This window comes from Cibotium barometz, chromosome 57 (genome assembly GCF_041138505.1).
Source record: "Cibotium barometz isolate CiBa-2024 chromosome 57, ASM4113850v1, whole genome shotgun sequence".
Lineage (NCBI taxonomy): Eukaryota > Viridiplantae > Streptophyta > Polypodiopsida > Cyatheales > Cibotiaceae > Cibotium > Cibotium barometz.
The window spans coordinates 23,684,682-23,707,342 of NC_141102.1; the positions used below are offsets into that span (position 1 = coordinate 23,684,682).

General features: G+C 44.5%; 1 protein-coding gene across 1 annotated transcript in view; it reads right to left on the bottom strand.

Annotated features, from left to right (window-relative positions):
- Positions 1–12,000, bottom strand: part of LOC147606581 (flavodoxin family protein / radical SAM domain-containing protein) — a 57,020-nt gene extending 45,020 nt beyond the window's left edge. Inside the window, exons 1-2 of the mRNA XM_086791863.1 lie at positions 10,716–12,000; positions 10,471–10,586 (exon numbers count right to left, since the gene is read on the bottom strand). Of these exons, the coding sequence (XP_086647989.1) occupies positions 10,471–10,586; positions 10,716–11,924 (1,325 nt within the window). The 5' untranslated portion in view covers positions 11,925–12,000. The remainder of the gene's footprint in view (positions 1–10,470; positions 10,587–10,715) is intronic.
- Positions 12,001–22,661: the final 10,661 nt, after the last annotated feature.

Sequence of the window (22,661 nt, forward strand, 5' to 3'; positions counted from 1 at the left end):
TCATTACTTGTGCATTGCATACTGATGTATGTTTGAATTTCTTTGACTTTGTGTGCTGTTTTTTTATTTCTTTGACTTTGTGTGCGGTTTTTAATGTATGGACAATGCTTGGATTTATGGCATGTGATAGTCCACTAGACTCCAGACTACCTAGCCAGTACCTAGAATACCCAATAGACGTGAATGATGCATACTTGTTTGTTGACTAGCTTGTGTCTAGTTTTTGTAGGAGGTACGTACGCATTTATTATACCTACACATATGACAGGCTATGAAGATGTACCATGAAGAACAAGGATATTGGTCAAAGAAAAGGCATTGAGATGTTGCCAGATGAGCAGATGACACCACCGATATGGGGAAAGACCAGATGCACAAGCTCACCAGATGCAACTAGTACCTTGAAACATATGGATGTACTTGATGTACCATGAACATATGGATGTACTTGGAAGATATCGACATGCTTGGAACACTTGCGGTCCGTAGTTGAGGACAATTGCGATATATAAGAGGGAGGGAATGTAACTATTTGGTCCTCCTAGCTCTATTTCACATGATAAAACCCATGCCCGGACACCAAACAGGTGGAAGAAGACATAGAGAGAGGGTCCATAAGGTTTGATTAAGGAAAAGCACCATTCTTGGTCAAAAAGCAAGAAAAAGCAAAAAGTCAAACAAGGTTGACCGCAAGCCAAGGACACCATTGGAAAGAGGAGACTGAGCTGGACCAAAAAGCTAAAAGGCGCTTTCTCAAAAAGCATCTCTAAGGCCAAAAAAGCAAGGCCTTAAAGCCAGAAAAGCAAAGCACCAATAGTTGAGTAATATTTTATTAATACAAGTAAAAAGAGCAAAAGCGAAGGCAAAAAGGGAAAAGCAAAGCATAAAAAGGCAAAGCAAAAGAATGATGGCTTTTTGGCAAAAAAAAGGCCCTCCCCAAGTATAAAAGAAGGTAGAGCCCTCTTGTTTTGAGCATCAAGCTTGTGGAGAGCAAGGAGACCCTCATCTTCATCCACTCGCCGCCGCCGCTCAGCTCAACCCGGCCACCGCCTTGCTCAGCCACCCTAGAGCCGCCACCGCTCAGCTCAGCTTGGCCGCCGCCCAGCTCAGCCGCCCCAAAGGAGCCGCCGCCGCTCAACTCAGCCCAACCGCCACCCAGCTCTTCCCAGCCGCCGCCCAACTCAGCCACCTCAGAGCTGCCTCTGCCAACCACCGCCCGGTCGCCGCCCAACTTTGGAAGCTTGAACTTGGGCATGAAGCTTGGACATGAACATGGAACTTGGGTATATAGCTTAGGCATGAAGCATGAAGCATGGAACTTACACATGGAACTTGGATATATAGCTTGGGCCTAAAGTATGGAACTTACACATGGAGCTTGGATATATAGCTTGGGCATGAAGTTTGGGTATGGAACTGTAGGTATATGCTCACTTATGGTAGTGCTATGTGTGAACAGGGCTTAACCAAGGGCACTTTTTCCCATGTGGTTTTTCCCCTTGGATATCAAGTGTGAAAGGACACTCCATCCATATAATATTTTGTACTTCTATATTATATGGATGTGACACACGTACAAGGGTTGACTTGCATTTTGTGGCTACCACACTTTTGGCTCTCTCTCTCTCTCTCTCTCTCTCTCTCTCTCTCTCTCTCATTTCTGTGTGAGCTTCTTCTTCCTACACCTAACCCTAATTTGCAGGTTTCAGCATTCTCATTCATTTAGAGCATTATATGGATGTGACACACGTGCAAGGGTTGACTTGCATTTTGTGGCTACCACACTTTTGGCTCTCTCTCTCTCTCTCTCTCTCTCTCTCTCTCTCTCTCATTTCTGTGTGAGCTTCTTCTTCCTACACCTAACCCTAATTTGCAGGTTTCAGCATTCTCATTCATTTAGAGCATTCATATACAATCTAGAACAGTCCCAAACAGCCCCTCTCTCAGCCCTAGCTTTGCATCCCTCCCTCGTACCATTGGGAAGAGTGCATAGGCTCGAGATTGGACATCTGTGGTACTCCTACAGCAGTGCACAGTTCAGCCCAACACTTGGTCTTCAGAGGTCTTGCGTTTGGCTTATCGTCAGTCACACCGTCAGTCTCTTTAAAGATAATAAAGCAAATACTATCTCGGTAACGGGATAGGAGGCCCTTCAGTGGGTAATTCAGGACCCCATACGGTGTACAGTTCTCATATCTCTTTAAAGTTTGAAGTATTAAAGTGGATTGCTAAACTCGCGAAACTCAGGATACAGAAGACGGTGTGAGCATTTGTGTACAGGATCCTTCAATACAAAGACTTCCGCTGCATGTTACAACTGTAGCCTGTGAAGATCATCCTCTTGGACTTTGGGGCGAGTGTGGTCCTTTTCTTATCTAGGACATGCACATAAGCAACACAGCCGAAAACACGAAGATGAGATGCAAAAGGGTTGTGTCTTGTAAAGGCCTCCTCCGGAGTCATCCCCTCAACCGCTTTTGTGAGAGAGCAGTTAATGAGATAAACTGAGATAGCCACAACTTCACCCCAGAAGACAGGAGACGGCATGATGCAACAAAGCACGAGCCATCTCTTTAACGGTCCGGTTCTTTTGTTCCACAACTCCATTCTACTGAGGAGTGTAAGGAACTGAAGTCTGTCGGTGAATGCCCTTCGAAGCAAGGAAGTCATCAAATGGTACAAACTCGCCACCATTATCAGTCCGGATGAATGAAACTCTACCCCTAGACTGATTATCCACCATCGCGATCCAAGTCCTGAAACTAGCAAAAGCATATGACTTGCGAGCCAGAAAACATACCCAAACTTTACGAGTGAAATCATCCACAAGAAGAAGAAAATATCGAGCCCCCCAAGAGACTCAACCTCCATAGATCCTGCAAGATCTGCATGTATAAGCTCCAATCTTCGGGTTGCTCGATGAGTGGCCTCCTCTAGAAATGCATCTCGATGATGCTTGCCCATCATGCAGGATGAGCAGATGTGAGAGAGACCTGAGTTGAGGTAGTCCGTTGACAACCTGCTTAGAATGGAACTTCTGTAAGGCAGCAATGGGTATATGACCGAAGCGAGAATGCCACAAAGAAGTATCTGCCTTAGAAACCAAAGCCAACACGGGTGAGAAAAGCTGATGAATATAGGAATCAGTGTGAGGGATCTGGGAAGAAAAATTGGTGATCTTGTAGAGACCCCCATCATGGACTCCATTGGCAACAACTGAGAGAGTCTTCCTGTCGATTACTTTGATGACCTCATCATCAAAGTACACACCAAGTCCCTTCTAAGAAGCTTTGTATACTGAAAACAGATTTTTGAAAATTCGTGGTACATGCAGAACATCATGTAAGGTGGCAGAGGAACCCAAAGAAACATTACCAACACCGGTGACAGAAAGTGAAGAGTTGTCGTGGATACGAACTGAAGAAGAGATAGTCTGGTAGTCCTCCAAGATATGGGCCTGATTGGTCATGTGGACAGAAGCACCATCACCAACCCATTCCACCACTTCAGGTGTGACACTAACCTCTTCAGGAGAAGTCATATCTGCGATCATGAGGAATGAATCCTTTCAAGAAGTGGATGAATCTATGGCTGCCATGTATGCAAGTTTGGCAGATCCCTCCTCTGAAACTTTGCCTTCATCTTTGGTGTTGTCCTTGTCAGATGCTTTAGAAGCATCCTGGGCTTTATACTTGGCTTTTGCTGCTAGAGAATCATTATGACGAGCAAAGCAACGAGCCTCAGTATGACCTGTCCTGCCACAATAATCACATTCATTGCTTTTGTCCTTGGATTCCTTAGAATCTTGTTTACCCTTGCCTTTTCCGCAAAGCATACACTTGCCGTGGAGATTACTCACAACTTCCTCAAAGGGGGGGAGAGGATCACGGAAATAAATATTATCCTTGAAAGAATCAAAGGAAGCAGGCAACTTACCAAGAAGTTTATGGATAGGATTGTTGATGGTGCTCCCGTACTCCTCAAGTTGCAGCTTGATACGGGAAAACTCTCCAATCTTCTCAATCACGTTATCTGACTTAGTGATGATAAGCTTCTCCAGATCTGACTCCAATTTGGCGATCTTCACTGTCGAAACTCTCCCAAACCTCCTCTGGATCTTTGTCCACATCTAATGAGCATTACTCCGAGAGGAGACAAACTGTGCCTGTATGGATGGAGTCATGCAGTGGATGATGATAAGATGAGCCCGAGCATCCAATATGCTTCTCAAAGCAGGGTCCACCAAGTGAGGTGTGGAGATAGCCATCCACACACCGGCTCCTTCCAACAACAATTGAGTGTAGAAAGACCAAGTATGATAGTTGGTTGCGGAAAGCTTCATGGAGTCACTGACTTAGGGAGGATTGTAGGATGGTATGCGGGTAGGGGTGGGAGTAAGACCAGGATGAGAAACTCAGAGAGAAAAGATTGGGAATAGGAACCACATGTGGAGCAGCGGGAGCAGGGGATCCAGGCTGTGATGGTGCTGGAGAATCAACAGGAGAAGGAGCAAGAGTAGAGAAATCTCGTGAAGCCATGTCCTCTGACAAGAAACCTTCTTTGAAGAAAAGGGGTTGAAAAAAAAAATCAGCAAGTCCTCTCACGCTGTGCACAACAAGAAGAAAGGGAGGGAGGGAGGGTGGGAAACTGAAAGGAGAGGAAGAAGATCTCTCCAAGATGTAGTTCCATGTCCTCAGCACCTAGAAGAGGGCTTCAGCAATCAGAAAAATCAGCAATCTTTGCTGAAAATTCAGAAATACAACAGTCCCAAGTGTCAGATGAAGAAAACGCAGCACTCTTGAGGAAGCCTCTGCTCCCGGAAGAAAACACAGCACCTTCTACGCGGAAAATCTGTAGAAAATGCAGCAAACTGTCGAAACCTCTGCTCCAAAACAGAAAACGCAGCTTTCTTCTGCTCACAAGTCAGCATTTTTCTCTGATACCATGAAAGAAAGTGAAGCAAATATAAAACACAGACGTAGGCATAGACTGGGCTTTCTAACCCATTCTTATCTCTTTGTGTTTGAGTCGGGTCCTCTGCCCGAGTCGTCCCTCGAAATTTGATTTGTAATAAATGTTCATGTGTGTCAATGTTTTCCTATCTATGTTTGTACCGCCTTGTGCTATAAAAGACTTCATAATTTTCTTCATTACCCTGTTTTGAGTCAAGGGGGGTAGTCTAGAAGGGCTGAGAAATCTTATGTGTGGTCAAGCTCCATTTGCAAGCTTGACTGTGATATGTTGTATCACGTCAAGTATGGCCAGTACTATGATCTTTTGCATCCTGTGGTGCCAATGACCCCAAATCACCATAAGTATGAAGGCCACTTCATAAGATATCACCTTCACCTCGTATACCTATTAGTATGTTTCCACCTATTGTTGGGTATTTCGGAGTCTCTTGTGTCTTGTATGTTCACCTCGTATACCTATTAGTATGTGTGTATCCATCTACATGTGGTTGTATAGGTGTGAGCACCCCATGTTTGTGTAAGTGTACCTATATGTGTGTGAACACCCTCTTCTCTGGATAAGATAAGTGTGCGCCATGTGTCATGTCCCCATATGTGAGTGTGATTTGTGTGAGTCACAAGATAAGGTTTGCAACCTATAAAAGCATGCACTTGGTGTACTTCAAATCATATATATATATATATATATATATATATATATATATATATATATATATATATATATATATATACCTAGATGAATCCAAGAACATGCCCAAATTCACCTTTTAGGAACGTGCATGTTATATACTCATGGTAGTCAACCCACAAGATTATATAGCTATCAACTCCATTATGCATAGTATGGACTAGATACTATGACATCCCCACTAACGTCATCAGTGCCCAATAGTGGTGTAGAACTCTGTATCAAGATATGCTCACACACACACACACTCCACACACATACACACATAAGAGCATATATTCACACAAAGCCCTTCGTACTGAGTTTCTATCAAACCTCCAGAGATGCAAGGCATACTCAACCATAATGAAGCCTAGCACTAAGGGAAGTAGCAAATAGAAAGAATTAGTACAGCAAATAAGTAGTTGATAGGGCAAATGCACCATTAAAGATAGAAAGAATAAGCACAATATCAACTGACCGCAACTCGGACGAAAACTTCACAATGTGAAATCTGCATGTCCGCTAATACGGCTCAATTATATAACTAGATGAATCCAGGAACATGCCCAAATTCACCTTTTAGGAACATGCATGTTATATACTCATGGTAGTCAACCCACAAGACTATATAACTATCAACTCCATTATGCATAGTATGGACTAGATACTACGACATCCCCACTAACATCATCAGTGCCCAATAGTGGGTGTAGAACTCTGTATCAAGATATGCTCACACACGCACTCCACACACACACACATCATATCAATCAAATCGATCTTCATTGAGTGGTGCAAACACTTGAGCATTGTCTTTTTCTTCTTTTCCTCTCTCCAAACTCCAACATGGAGCTTTACCCTCCTTAGGGTAGTAGCACCAAACCTTCATTATGGGCATAGGAGCAGGGCGGCCAGGCTTGACCCCAATCGGCCAATCCTTTATAGGGTGTTTTCACACCCATGGAGGGGCGGGCAGAGAAACGCAAGGCAGGGCAGCCCAGAGGCGCCCATGATCAGGTCACCTTTTCAGCATATATGTGTGTGTGTGTTGGGGGGGGGGGGGGGGGGAGGGGGGGATTTGTCCTCAAACAGGCCAACCGCTTTATGCCAGCCAACCAGCCCCTTTTGGCCCTGTATTAGGGGCAGCCCTCATTCAGTAATTGCTACCTCATTATTCACAAAGTGCTGAAGTACTCTACGGGCCAGGACGGCCAAGGGGAGTCGGAAGCAAGGTGAACTTTAAGGTCAAGAAATAGGTCATCTTCAGACTGCAGATTTACAGCCAAGGAAGATATCAAGAAAGTCAGTCTTTTCATCATTCAATGAAGCAAATACACTAGTCCTTGGTGAGGGCCCTTCGGAGGGTATTTGGGACCCAATTGAGCGTACTTGTCTTTGTTCCTCTTCTCTCTTACTCTCTCTCTTCTTCTCTCTTACTCGCCAGCCAACCATCACCATCTTCTTCCAGACCCAAGAGGTAGAGGACACCCATACAGTGGATCCTGTGGACCCACCTCAGGCTGCTCTAGAGCCACCTCGCCGCCGGAGAGGAGTTACCTCGGACTAGGCCTCCACAACCCAACATGCCCGACCCCGGCCCCCCGGACGTCCCCTCAGCAACTCCAGATCTAGGACATGCTCCACCGCCATCGAGCTACCTTTCCACGTGACGTAGCTGAGGGAGACCTCTCGGCCATACTCATTAGACCTATGCTTGTTATTTTGGAGAGTATCTATTGGGGGTTGATGCTCCTCTCATGTTCCATGTTCCTAGTATTCCATGATGAGATTCCATGGGCAGTTTTGTATCACGCCAAGTGAGATAGCTTTGTTTTGTTTCTATTTTATTTTCCATTCCATGATGAGATATGCCATGGACATTATTGTATCACTTTGGTTTCATAGGCCCATTGGGTCTTTAGTAGACGCTTAATATATTTTTCTTCTCTCTCTCTCTTTCACTCTTATCTCTGCTACATTGTGCAATCGTCAAGAACCAAGGTGCTGAATATTCCTTATCAAAGCATAATCATGTCTGTAAGCTTCCACATGTTATAGTGGTATCAAAGTTTTGCCTTTTGGTGAAGAGATTTAGCCAAGAAAAAGAAGGAAAAATAAAAATGAAAATCGTTGTGTGGTTGGTTTTCAGACACCGGTTGCACTCCCATTCCGATGTGACTCCTATCCTCCGGTTGGTTTATAGCCCCAGAGAAGCGACCGGAAACGTCTCACACACACATGGTGGATGGTTTTATCACGGTCAGAAAAAAACTTGACCACTACCTCTATGGCGAATTCTGATGATGAGAGAGAACACCAGACCTCTGAAGATATTGTTTCTTTGACAGCGACGACTGCATCAAGAAGCCGAGTTACCAGTAGTGATACAAACGCCATGTTCCATGAATTTATGAGCATCACAGCGCAGCAAGGGGAACAGATGTGAGCATGCACAGCTTGTCATGTGCATGAATATGCCATGGACATTCTCAGAGATTCTCCAGCAGAGGTAACTAGAAAAAGACCATTTGAGTTAGGGATTTAGAGCACAGAGTGGAGATGGGCCAGTGTTGTACTTGGAGATAGGTGGAAGGATGCACTGACAGTTGCGTTGGATTCAAGGCAAGACCAGGACAGTCGGCTGCAAGTTTGGTTGTCGGCTGTACCAGAATCTAAGGCAACGGCTGCACTTCAGGAGGCGGCTGTACGTTAGTCGGCTACAGGCGCATGATGGCACCAGCCCAGTCGGTTTGGGCATTTATGGGATTGTTGACTGGCCGACCAGCAGTCGGGGCCAGTTTCCCATGTCTAGTGGAAGGCCTATAAATAGGCACAAGGGTTCCTCATTGTCAAATCCCCACGGATCTCCTCGTGATCGTTCTCGGTTCGAGACTCGAATCCTGCAAACAAACAAGGGGGTGCAGGCAAACAAACAAGGGGGTGCAGGCCTGACTCACCTCCCAACCATGACAGCCATGGGCAAGCCCACAGACTTGGCTGTCCCCACCGAGCCACGAGCTGAGCTAACTAGGTTGACGTACCGACCAATGTCCTCCCCGCGACGTCCCATACCGCCACGAAGCTGCCCTCGCGGGCCTCGAGACTGCTGCCGGCCTCGGCTGCATAAAGCAAGTGCACGTCTACACTAGATCCAGGCTCCAAGACCATAGAGCTCTCACAAACTTGCGAGACTCTCTATATCTCAATAACTAACCTTGGCCACCCTTTTATAGGCTCTTGGGGGGTCATCGGGCGTCCACACTTGGGCGCCCACCCGTCCATACTTGGGTGCCCGCCCGTTAGTTTATCCCTAACTCAGCTCGTCAATCAGCCTGCCTAGTTTCAAGCTTCCCCAAGCCTCGAAACTAGTCTTGCGTGCGTGTAGCACACGGTAGACACACTGTGCACATGACATACTCCCCTTCCTCTAAGAGCTCACTCCTGAGCTCACTAAAAGCCAGGGTAATCTCTCTGAAGAGTAGTCAATGTCTCCCATGTAGCGTCCTCCTCAACACGATCCTTCCACTTGATCTTGTATTCCGTAATAAGCGTGTTACGCAATCTTCTTTCACGAAATCCAAGAATCTTTTCAGGTTCGTAGGAAACAAATGTCATGTCCTCGACATCTATAATTTCTTGAGGAGTAACTCACTGATCTGCTCCACCCAGTACTTCCTTAAGTCTACTGATATAAAATACAGGATGAACTTTCACATGAGAAGGCAAATCCAATTCATATGCAACTGAATCAATCCGTCGTGTAACACGAAATGGTCCACAGTATCTAGGGGATAATTTCGGAGATCTACCTGTTTGTAAAGTCTCGGAATCTTTCGGAACTCGCAAATACACCATCGTTCCTTCAGAGAACTCTCTGGGTGAACGATGTCCATTAGAATAAAACCTGTCTCGGTCTTGAGCACTTCTAATAGATTCCTTCGCAACTTGTAACATCTCCTGCATATCTTGAAAAAAATTACGTGCTGCATCATGCTGAAGTCCTGAGAATCCTACTGTAACAGGTGATCTAGGTTGAAAACCATACATAAGCATGAAAGCACTAAACCCTGTACTCGTATGCTTAGTACTGTTATATGCAAATTCTAACATAGGAAGATAATCCTCCCATGAACTCTGTCTTTTGGATACATATGCTCCTCGAAACTAGTTACAGTTGCAAAAATCAAACGAGGACGAAAGAGGTCAATTCCTGTACGGTTTAGACACGCAAATCCAATGGGATGTGCGTATGTTTAAGCCACTGACTTTTTGTGCTCCGAGGTATTTTTGCCTCGCATGTATCACATATTACACCCCCATTATGGTACTGGTTGGAGCTAGACAGATCTGCATTGCATTCTTGTATACCCTACGCATATAGGTTGCATACTGAGCCTCTAGCAGTAGTGCTCCACCCATCACACCCCCCCACTAGCTCAGTACTTTCATACTTTATTTCATGTTCATTTATCTATACTGCCGGCAAGACATCTTTGGCAGATCCAGGATGCTCTCCAACACCATGGCGGCAGACTCACCTCACAGAGGCCAGAAATCCTTTCAGCCATCAGATCTGTACTTGCTTTTTTCAGCTCAAACAGCGTAGGGCATGCTATATCAAATAAAAGCTCATAGCCATTATGAAACCAAGTCCTTGAAATTTATTTACACCTAATGGGGCCAACACATTTTGAAGCAGTGGGGGGGGCGAGGTAAATAGAGCTTATCAGAAACTAAGTTTTTGCTACTAGAATAGATTAAGACCACAGGCTGATCAGTTAAAAAGCTGGCCAGGACAGGAGACTAAAAAAACAGGTATGATCCTACCTGTGGCTCTCAATGCCATAAAAAGAATGTTTATAACATCCACCCCGTCCTCGTAGCTGTGATTTTGTCCAGCGACATAACTTCACACCACTATGTGAACCAATAATTTTGTATCCCTGCAAAACCAGCATTTTAAACCATAGACCTTGAAAACTCTATTTATTTACATATATACATGTACAGTTAAGTAGGTCAGTAGGTAGCCTTCAAAGTTCACCCACATAAGCAACAAAAATAGGGTCTACCTGCTTCTCTAGATTTGAGCGAATGGTTGGTGTGACCATTTCCTTAATATCAGCTCCTTGTTTTTCTTCCTCGCCATTGACAGGCTCATTATTTGGGTTTTTCCTCCTAAAGACTTGCCTCTTACCGCTTTTTGCAGGCAAATTATCATGCCTCTGTGAGGCATCAGGCCTACCCGCAACATCCTCTACATCAACCAAGCCTTCTCCTAAGTTTTCTTTATCTTCCTCCAGGTCGTCATCTGTGTAGAATTCATCAGATGCCTCTGAATAATCTGCATCTTCTTTCTCCATGGAAACTTCTTGTACCGGTGATGCATTGAAAGACTTGAGCTTTTGTATAAGCTTCACTGTCCACTCTTTAAACATTTGTTCCACAGACCCCTCGTCTTCATCCGCTTCTCCCCTGTCAAGAATGCACACTGCCCCAAGATCCGCCATGTGCTGATCCCATGATCTTGCAACCATATTGTAAGTAGAGCCGTAAGCCCTGCTACCGAGTCCAAAAACTGCATACTTGCAGCCACTCAGAAGCCATGAGCCAACCCTGAAATCTGCTGCACTCTCTTCCAGCCAGCGTCCTAGGAAAGACGCATGGTGCGGGGCCAAGCCGTTGTCCCATGTGGATGCAACAAAGATGACAAGCTTTTCCTGGGCAAGGTCTTCAGGTTCATAGGCCAAAGGATCAACAAGCTGAACTGATATATTCTCATCCAAGAGGTGGCGAACTAGCTGTTCTGCTAGGGTTTTGGCATTGCCAGTCTGAGAGGCATACATGACTTTACCTTCTATCATGGTGAGATCCATGGGGGCATGCTCCATGTGTGTTTTCTGCACATGATTCATGGTGTTTGCAAGGTGGGCATGCTCTGCAGAACCTGCCTTTCTGCGGCGGGAGGTTTTGGGCATGCAGCTACCACAGTTTTTTCCTTTGTGTGTGCCATTACTGCAATGGCGGGTAGCGTTAGCAGGTACTCCATCTTCTTCCTCTTGACCGACTGCAGAAAACCCTGCTTTTTCTTCATCTTCGCATTCCAAGCCTGCCTCCTCCAGACCTTCCAACTCTCTTCGCCAGTTCAGAAGATCCCAATCGCGTCGAGCAGCAGCTTTCTGCAGGTTTCTGCGCCGCGTTCTGTAGAGATACCAGAGCGAGACGGAGAGCAGGGCAATGGAGGCGCACTGCACAGCAAGGTGCGTGCGAGAGCGATCCATGAATCAGCTTAACGGAGAATCTAGTGTCCTCGTACATATATATACATACATAGACATCATTATGCGCGCACATAATGATAATATTATTATTCATGTTTTTTTATATTGCTAGGGTTATTTTAGAGACGGAATTGACGGAGAGTATTATTATTATTATTATTCATGTTAAGTGTACTATACTTCATAGGTCTATGGTTAAAAATTTGTGTGTGAATATATATATGCATACTTTAGTACTCAACAAATGTTTGGAGAAAATGATTTAAAAAAATTTCAAACACCAAGAATTCAATAACTTTTTGTATAAATCTTTTACCAAAAAAATTTTTACAAAAATATTGAATTTAAAATATACAGTCCATTACATAAAAAAACTACATATTACAACCCTTCAAAAAAACTACAAAAATATTAAATTTTTGATATACATTAGGGCCCTTTGCATCAAGAAAAAACAATTAGATAGAGAATAATTTTACAATGGACAAACTCGAGCACGATTTCTTGGGGGGCTCCCTTTGAATGACAAAAAAACCTACAGATGACATCGATTTCCCTCCACAACACATCTAGTTCCGTCCAACTCACAGACTGAGATTAAGAGAGACATAAAACCTACATAAAGGCTTGGTTGGTATCTACCGATCGAGAGAGAGGCAGCTTACCTCTTAGGCATCACTCTGTCGCCCTCCCCGCCTGGCTGCCCTCTATGGGCCACACTATGCCCTCCCGCCTCTACAAACGGAGCCGAGAGAAATTCTAGAGAGGTCTCATGCAAAGACCCAGAGAGAGAGAGAGAGAGAGAGAGAGAGAGAGAGAGAGAGAGAGATTAAGCGTCTACTAAAGACCCACAGAGAGAGAGAGAGAGAGAGAGAGAGAGAGAGATTAAGCATCTACTAAAGACCCAATGGGCCTATGAGACCAAAGTGATACAATAATGTCCATGGCATATCTCATCATGGAAATACTAAGAACATAGAAACATGAGAGCAGCATCAGCTCCGAGTAGATGGTATACCACTCTCCAAAATATCAAGCATGGGGTTAGTGAGTATGGCCGAGAGGTCTCCCTCAGCTATGTCACGTGGAAAGGTAGCTCGAATGGCGGCGGTGAAGCATGTCCTCGATCTAGAACTGATGAGGTGATCGTGGCCGATTGGCCGGGGGGCCGAGGGTGTCAGGCACGCTGGAGTGCGTAGGCTCGATCCGAGGTAACTCCTCTCGGACGAGGTAGGTTCAGAGCAGCTTTCTGCAGGTTTTTGCTCGTGGAGGGTCCACAAGATCCACTATATCGGTGTCCTCCACCTCCTGGGTCTGGAAGAAACTGGTGATGGTTGGCTGGCGAGGGAGGGGGCGGGGTGGCTGAGGTCGAAGCTCTCTCAAGAAGGTGTCCCTGTGTCTGCGGAGCTCAAGCTGGAAGAAGCCTAGGCAATGCTAGTCCTGGAAGTCAATGATCTTAGTGAATGGACCAAATCCCTCACGAAATAGACAGTGAAACCTCCCATGGATCTCATAGTATACTGGGTAGCGGCATATGTAATGCTCCTCCGTCACAACCTCTGTGGCACATAATCGGTAGATCCTCTCCTCTCTAGGTCTCCGTATGAGCTTCCCAGCTCTGAAGATGCGCTCAACTCTACCTGTCTCCACTCTCAGGCGGTGGGATGAAACCCATATTTGGCCAATAGCAATCTGCATGGCATGGGACATGTGAACACTCAACTCTACCTGTCTCCACTCTGAGGCGGTGGGATGAGACCCATATCTGGCCAATCGCAATCCGCATGGCATGGGACATGTGAACACTCAAGTAGCCCGGCTCTGCTGGATGAATCCATTCTCAGTTAGTGTGAGGAAGTGATAGAGAGAGAGAGAGAGAGAGAGAGAGAGGTCACCATGCACAGAGTCCTTCTACCTAATGTACATCAACACCATCACTCACCCACACAATCCCTAACTATGCATGCAACAAGAAGAAGAGAAAGCTACTTCAATCACAAGAGCAACAAGACTCAAACTCAATTGTGAGAATGGGATTATGTGCTTTCTCGTTAGTCAAAATGTCTTATATACAAGACTCATTTGTACAATGCCTGACCCCCTAACTAATATTTGGGGGCCCAATAAGCTAGTCTAAGCTAATTTCCTAGTCTAAATGTACATTACAAACATTCAGGTCATAAGCTCAGTGTTTGACTACCTGTTAAGGCTCACCCTAACCCTCCTTGAAACACATCCAATAAGAGATTACATAGTGAACCGCAACTGTCGTGAGGATCTTTCCAATGGCTGAGCTCATAACACTTGAGGTCTCCAAACTCTACAACTCCTTGAGAAGCAATTCCACCGCACCTCCCATGAGCATTATCACATCGTCGCGTTGCACTATAGGTATGTCCCTCCTCTCACCTCACTTCACTTACACACACTCACTAGCATGCATTAGGGGGAGAGATTAGCAAGAGGATTAGCAAGAGCAAGACTCAATTGCACAATGGAAGAGTATGTTGTATTATGAGAGAAATTCACTTATATACATGGCCATAAGTATTCACACTCACTTAAACTATGGCCAGTTGGGCACTTTAGGCTCATAAGAATGCTATTACAATGACTACTCTCATAATATATCCATGAAGTACATCACTTAGGACTTCATCCTTACTTGCTACCAAACGCACTTGAAGCGGGAATCGCCATAAATACTCTGTCACACCATTACGGGCGCTCGTCCAAGTTGTAGCTTTGGATATTATTGCTTTATATCTTGAATGCATGACCCTTTGGTGTATCCAAGTTATAGCTTTGGATACTATTGCTTCATATCTTGAATGTATGACTCCTTTGGTGTATCTATCATGACTCCTTGATATAAGATAATGGCGGTAGATCTTGTTAACCCTAGAATTGGGTTAACATCCCCCCTTTCCTGATCGTGATCACGTCCTCGTGATTGTGTTGAAGACCTTTGTGTGGGGAGAATGGACAAGCTTTGTCGATGGCTTTGATATTGATTGATGTTCAATGGTCTTTGTCCCTCCAGAAGAAAAGCTAGTTAGTGAATGAAAAGATTAGCGGTTTATTGGGAATTCCTAATGGGGTGGGGGGTGGGGTTTTTTTGTGAATGATTGCATATTTGTGTGAGCATGTTTTTTTTTTGCTCACTTTGTTTTTGGCAATCATAAGCAAGGTTACAGGTGATTTGTGTTAGTGGAGATACTAAGAGATGTTAATAATGGGAGAGAAGGAAGGATCCAGAGAAACGTAGACTTAATCATCAGAATGAGATGGTGATTTTCATGTCCTCATTTGATTCATTAAAGCGACATTCATCATTTGAAGTAATTGGCCTTCAATGATGTCCCTTTGTGTGTCAGGATTGTCAAATGTTGTTGAGTAGGACCTATTCCTGTCTTCTTCTGCCCATGTGCTTTTTATGTTTTTATGTATATTTAAGTGCTCTTATGAAGCAGATATACATGAAGTACAAGAATTGAGTCATATAGACTCTTATTGAATTGCTTTGTGTGTTGAAGTAGCCATTGTTGGTGAGGATTGAAAAGTTCCAGGCAATGGATTGTACCATTGACCAGGCTTTCGCCCACCATGGCCCCCCCATCCAGAGATGTACCTAGAAGTTGTCGATGGCGAGGATTTGGTGCAGAGGTTCTCAAGTGCATGAGTATGGATATGTACTTATGGAGCAGCTGCTACATTAATTTAGCCAAACGAATAGTAATCTCAATAAGCTTAACAAATATATAATGGCTATTGAAGAGCATTGGAAAATGAAAAGATGTAGGGGGGAAGAGAGCTTGAGCTCTTACAAGCACATACACACACTCACAAAACCCTAATAGAGAACACACAAGGTGAGAGGCTGAAAATCTTCTTCTTCTCTACTCAACACTCAACACACCATATACAAGATAAGAGTACACACAATATGAAAGGTACTCAACCAAATACATACACGGGTTCTCTATAGTGTGAACCCGACTAAATGAGCTGGCGCTATAACTATGCCAGTCTCTAGAATGGCTGTCACACAGCCTGTCATCCCACTGGCCGCATATCTCCCATGATCTCACCAACCATGCCAGTGGTGTAAGTGTGGGGCCTATCCCCCAGGCGGGTCAGTGGCCACCGCCTCACTAGACGAGCTCGATATCTCAACACTCCCCCTCGAGCTCAACTCCATCTCATGTACACCAAGCGAAGCCCTGAATCTGCGGAGCTTCTCTGTACCCAATGCTTTGGTGAAGATGTCAGCTACCTGATCCTCTGTGCTGACATAAACAAGGTCAAGATCTCCTGCCAAGACCTTCTCTCTGACAAAGTGGTAGTGGACCTCTATGTGCTTCGTACGAGCATGAAAGACTGGGTTCCTGGCCAACTGTATACTGCTAATGTTGTCACAGAAAATGACAACTTGTCTATCCACTGATAGACCCAAATCTGCAAGTAGCTTTCTCAACCAAGCTACCTCACATGCTGCCATAGCAGCTCCTCTGTACTCGGCCTCTGTACTGGATAGAGCAACCGTAGGCTGCTTCTTGCTGCTCCAAGTCACAGCAGCACTCCCCAACGAAAACATAAATCCACTGGTAGATCTTCTATCTGAGATACTACCAGCCCAATCAGCATCTGTGTACCCATGTACACGTATCTCTGTCCCAGTCTCATAGAACAGTCCACAATGCAAAGTAGACTTCACATACCTCAGTATGCGTCTCACTGCATCCAGATGCGGTTTCTGTGGAACCTGCATAAACTGACTCACCAACCCAACAGCATAGCTCAAATCTGGTCTGGTGATCGTCATGTAGATCAAACTTCCTACTATGCGTCTGTACATAGTAGGATCCTCCAAGATCTCTCCTGAATCTGCACTCAACTTGCCATTCTGATCCAATGGCACAGAAATAGGCTTACAGCCTGTCATACCATACTTGGACAACATGTCCAAGCCATACTGTCTCTGCAGTAATCCAATACCATGTGGTGACCTAATCACCTCAATGCCCAAGAAATATCTGAGCTCCCCCAGATCCTTCATCTCGAACTTCTGTCTAAGCAAGATCTTTACATCGAAGATCTCTGCATCATGGTCCCCCGTAATGATCAAGTCATCTACATAGATGACAACAAGCACAACTCCTCTATCACCATGTCTCACATACAGCGAGAAATCTGCATTGGCTACATGAAAGCCAATAGTGACAAGATATTCAGAAATCTTGTCAGACCATGCTCTTGGTGCTTGCTTTAAGCCATACAAGGCTTTCTTCAACCTGCAAACATGCTCGGGGTGACCCACATCCTCATAACCAGGTGGCTGCAACATATACACCTCTTCTTGCAAATCCCCATGCAAGAATGCATTCTGTGCAACCACACTTCCACTCACATCAGCCCCAACAGCTTCTTTTTCAGCAGCATACCAGCTGCTCATCTCATCAAAGACAACATCCCTGCTTACCTTCAACTCACGTGTAGTAGGGTTATAACACCTGTATCCCTTTTGCTCAAGGGAATATCCAATAAACACACATTTTTCAGCTTTCGGATCCAGCTTAGTTCTCAGCTCATCTGGCACATGCACATATGCAATGCATCCAAAAACTTTCAGATGAGACAAATCTGGTTTTCTGCCAGTAAACCTCTCCTCTGGAGTTACATCATGTATGGCTGCAGTTGGAGTCCTGTTCATGATGTATACTGCTGTAGAAACAGCCTCAGCCCAATAGCAATGCGGCATATTCTTCTCTTCCATCAATGCTCTCAGCGCATAGTCATTCACAGACATGCTCTTTGTCTCCACAGTATGAAGTTCATTCTTCAACTGTATCTTACGTGCCTTGGTATTTGTTTCATAGAGCTTTACCAAGGTGTCCCACGCCTCCTTGGGGGACTTGGCATCCTGAATGTGCCCAATCATGGTGTCCTGTATACTAATGGATAGCCAATACATAACCTTCCTTGCTCCTTGGTTCCAGTCTTTAAACTCTTTCACATCTGCAGCAGTCGGATTTATATCCGGTATCTCCGGTGCCTCTTCATGCTCACCTTCTATGTAGTCCCAATAGCCTTTTCCCATCAGGAAATTCGTTAACCTGAACCTCCAAGCATGGAAGTTATTCTTATCCAGCTTCTCAGCCACAATCTGTGTTATGCCATCATTAGACATCTTGCCAAACACACAATTCTACCAGAAACTGCACTCTGGTTTTTCCTGCACAACTGCTTTATTTTCTGCACAGCGGTACTGCAGTCCACTCAAATGTCACAACCAGTGACCTCAATGCACATACATACACCCAATGGCAACTGTAGACCTCTTTGCAGCACCCACAGTGTCTGCACAGTCAATCTGTCTTCCTGCAGTACTTAAAACAGAGTTCTGCAAAGAATCGATGACTTACCCGCAGTGCTCGAAATCGCCTGCTTTCTGAAAAACGGAGGTCCAGACGCGCCCGAAACGCGTTTTCGGCCCGAAAATTTCAGTCCGAAAGTCTATATAGTTGCCCTATAGCTTTACTCCCGCGAAGAAAGCTCCTCAATCAGAGATCGTTTGCCGGTGCCTCCCGTAGAGCTCCCGACAAGGGTGTAGTCACCAACACAATAGGGAAGAGTAGTTGAAGCTCTTACCCTCGTACCGCTTCCTGTGGTTCTCTTGCTTGCAGCTCAGCCCTTAGCACGAACCAGGCTCTGATACCATGAAAAGATGCAGGGGGGAAGAGAGCTTGAGCTCTTGCAAGCACATACACACACTCACAAAACCCTAATAGAGAACACACAAGGTGAGAGGCTGAAAATCTTCTTCTTCTCTACTCAACACTCAACACACCATATACAAGATAAGAGTACACACAATATGAAAGGTACTCAACCAAATACATACACGGGTTCTCTATAGTGTGAACCCGACTAAATGAGCTGGCGCTATAACTATGCCAGTCTCTAGAATGGTTGTCACACAGCCTGTCATCCCACTAGCCACATATCTCCCATGATCTCACCAACCATGCCAGTGGTGTAAGTGTGGGGCCTATCCCCCAGGCGGGTCATCAGTGGCCACCGCCTCACTAGACGAGCTCGATATCTCAACAGAAAAGTGTTAATGCGCGTGAGATGGCTTAATCCGTGATGTGGCTTAAATCGTGAAACTGTTAACTCGTGCGAGACCTGAACTCGTGAGATTGCAGGTTTTTTTAGCCGTAAAACGGGATATTCCGTGAAATGACCTAATCCTGTGAGATTGCAGGTTTTTTGGTCGTGAAAGGATATTCCGTGAAATGGTCTAATCCCGTGAAATGGTGTTTCCGTGAAATTGCAGGCTGTGAATTGGAATTTCGTGAGATGGAATTCTATGAAGTGTAGTTCTATGAGAAAGAATTCCGTGAAGTGTAATTGCATGAGATGGAATTCCGTGAAGTGTAATTACGTGAGATGGAATTCCGTGAGATGTAATTGCGTGAGATGGAATTCTGTGAAGTGTAATTGCGTGAGATGGAATTCCGTGAGATGGGATTCCGTGAAGTTGTAGGTTTTGACCTCGATGGTTTTTTATTTTAATTGATTTTATGGGTCAGCCACCAGGACATGACTTGCGAGCAATAGGTTCTTGTGCACTTATTTTTCACATCTAGAGGTGAAACAAGAGCTTTGTTATTTTGTCCTTGATGCGCTCATAAGTCTCCGTGTGTAGACGTGGGTATTGATTCTTGAATTTGTTGCTCAAATGTTGTCGAGGTAGTAAGTAGGACTGCTGGTTGTTTGCTTGAATACACAAGCTCTTATGTAGGTGCTAAATGCATGAGAGTGGTTCAGTGATTTGCTTGTTGTTACTTGGGCCTCCATTCTTGTCGAACTTTAAGTGAAGTTATTGGGGTTGAAGTCGGTGGTGAGGCTTTCACATTGTTCGATTTTGGCAACCATATGATGGGATTACCATCATAGTATCCTTGTTGTTGAAGAAAATGCACATGCACCCATCTTTGATAAACATTATAAACTAGTGGCTAATGTGCTTGGTGCTGAGGCTTCCTTCTTTGTGCAAGCTTAGTGGACTTTGTGATGCGCTTGGGGATCCAAGCTTTGGTATTTCTTTGATAGTACCCTTGTGCTCGCAGTAGTGTTTTTGGTACCCACACTTGTTGACTTAGTGGAGTTCTTTGAGGAACTTGCATAGGCTACTGTGGACATTGTTGTGGAGTACTTTTCTTTTTCTTTGGCCTCTGAGTGTTGCGTTGAGGAAGAGGCTTTGATTGTCGAGGCACCCAAATTTGATTGGCACCTTCATAGTAGCCTTGGGCTACAAGTAGTTGCTTTTCCACCCACATTTTGATACCATTAAGATACCTTGATCTTGGCTGTCTTGGTGGAGTTTTCTTTTGGGTTGATGTGAAAGGTTTGGGGCTCTCCTTGACTTTGGTTGGTGCGGAGGCTACATGCTTGAGACTCACGGGCATTGTTGACGATGATGAGGCTAGATACTGTTGATGATGACGATGCCTTCGAGCATGTGGTTGTCTCCTTAGGTGAGGTTTGTCGATGAAGAGGCATAGGCTCTGGGGGCTTTTCCCTTGATTTCCTTGTTAGTAGAGATAGATGGTTGCGTGGGGGGAACTTCTTTAGACTGAGACCGGATGTCTAGTGCACCAAGTGCAATAACCAGGGTTACAAGGAAGAAGAATGCCAGATGAAAACCACCCAGCAACTATGTGCCATTTGCAATAAGAGCAACCACACCATGGATACATGCTTTTACAACACTTAGAACAGGAACCCAAGGGTAGTAAAAAGACAGAATTGTCAGCAATAGTAGATTTCATCCGTCAATCAAATTGCCACTCGGCCTCAAAATAACAGATCTTATCGAAGAGGAGGAGGTGAAAGAGTCGGACAAAGAGGAGCTAGGCTGATATAGTATTATTGTAGTGTCCTTGGACATAGGCAAAGTGACTGTCCTATATGTGACAACATCATTAGCAGGAACTAGAAGAAGCGAAGTGAAAAGACATTGTAGCAGGCAAAAAGCCTTTAGGTAGTGTGAAGATGACTCAAGAAGGGGTGCAACAGTGCCAACTGGTGTGCCTACCAACAACTCAACATAGAAAAATTACCTTGTAAAAGGAAGAACTGACAAGGGAAGGTCAGGGAAGAGAATAAGGAAGAAGGAAAGACGAACAAAATCCAAATTATGCCAAGTCAGGAAGTAAAGAGCAACACTGAAGAAGAATATGACCTATGGGAGAATCTCAGCAAAATGAAGCTGAATATAACACTAGATCAAATGCTGAATCTGGTACGCAACAAAGGCAAAAGTTACTCCAAGGTATAGTGTTAAGCAAAAAGTTGGTGCAAGTGTCTGTTCAAGAAATGGAGAATTCGGCTGCGGAGTGTAGGAATATAGAAACTGGGACACAGGCGTTCCTGAAGTGACTATAAAAATAAGAGAGTAAACGGTGTCAAAAGTCATCCTAGATGGGGGATTTGGAGTCAACATAATATCATATAGTCTAGTGAAGCAGCTAGGAATCAAAGAAATGCAACCTACTCTGTTCTTGATCAAGATGGCTGATCAAAGCACGGTTCGGCCAGTCGAAATTATTAGAGGAGAGCATATTGAAGTGGCAAGATGTATGTTCACTGCTGTTTTCATAGTTCTGAAGATGACTGAGATCTTAGGAGCATATCCCATGTAGTTGGGAAGATCGTGGCTCAAGAGTGGAAAAATCAAACATAATTGGGAAACTAACACGATTACAATCCGAAAAGGAAAGAAGAAGGTATGCATCTCAGTTGTAGGAAAGGATAAAATAAGACTGGCTAGCCAACCATTGCATGTAGAAGGACTAAACTACTTGGAAGGAGTAGAAGATGATGAAGAAGAGCAGATCTTGAGAGAGAATCCACACCTACTATCACAAGTGGACATAGAATGGATTGTTCAAAGGTATAACCCAGAAGTCCTGGTCACTCAATTTGAGGTGCTAATGAATGAAGGAAATCAAAATGAACAAATGGGGAAGAAGTTAAAGATGGTCAAGACACTCAAGATACAGAGGTACATGCAGAGTAGGAAAAGGCCATGTTTATTCTCAAGTAGGAAGAAGAGAAAATGAAGAGACACAACATCAGAGTACAAGAAGATGAACTTGAAGAAATAAACCTAGGAGATGAAAAAGAGCCCAGGACAGTCAAATTTAGTCCAAAATTGAGCCAAGAATTAACTTTTGAAGCTATTGAAATTCTATAAAGATGTATTTGCTTGGAACTACGCTGACATGAAGGGAGTTGATCCCAACTTCTATCAACACAAAATCAATTTGAAGGAGGATGCAATCCCAATAAGGTAGAGTAGGTATAGGATAAATCTGGACTATGCCAAGCAAGTCAAGGAAGAGATAGACAAGCTCTTAAGGGTGGGATTCATCTATCCAATAGACAGAGTAGAATGGCTGTTACCCATAGTCATTGTCTCCAAGAAAAATGGGAAGCTCAGAGTCTACATAGACTATAGGAGGCTCAATGCCTCTATAATATCAGATCCTTTCCCTCTACCATTCATAGACTCACTATTGGATGTTGTAACAGGACATGAGATATATTCATTTCTAAATGGATTCATTGGTTACATCAAGTCCGCATGGCTCCAAAAGATAAAGAAAAATCAGCATTTGTGATCGAATAGGGTGCATTCGCCTCTAATGTGATAACCTTCGGACTAAA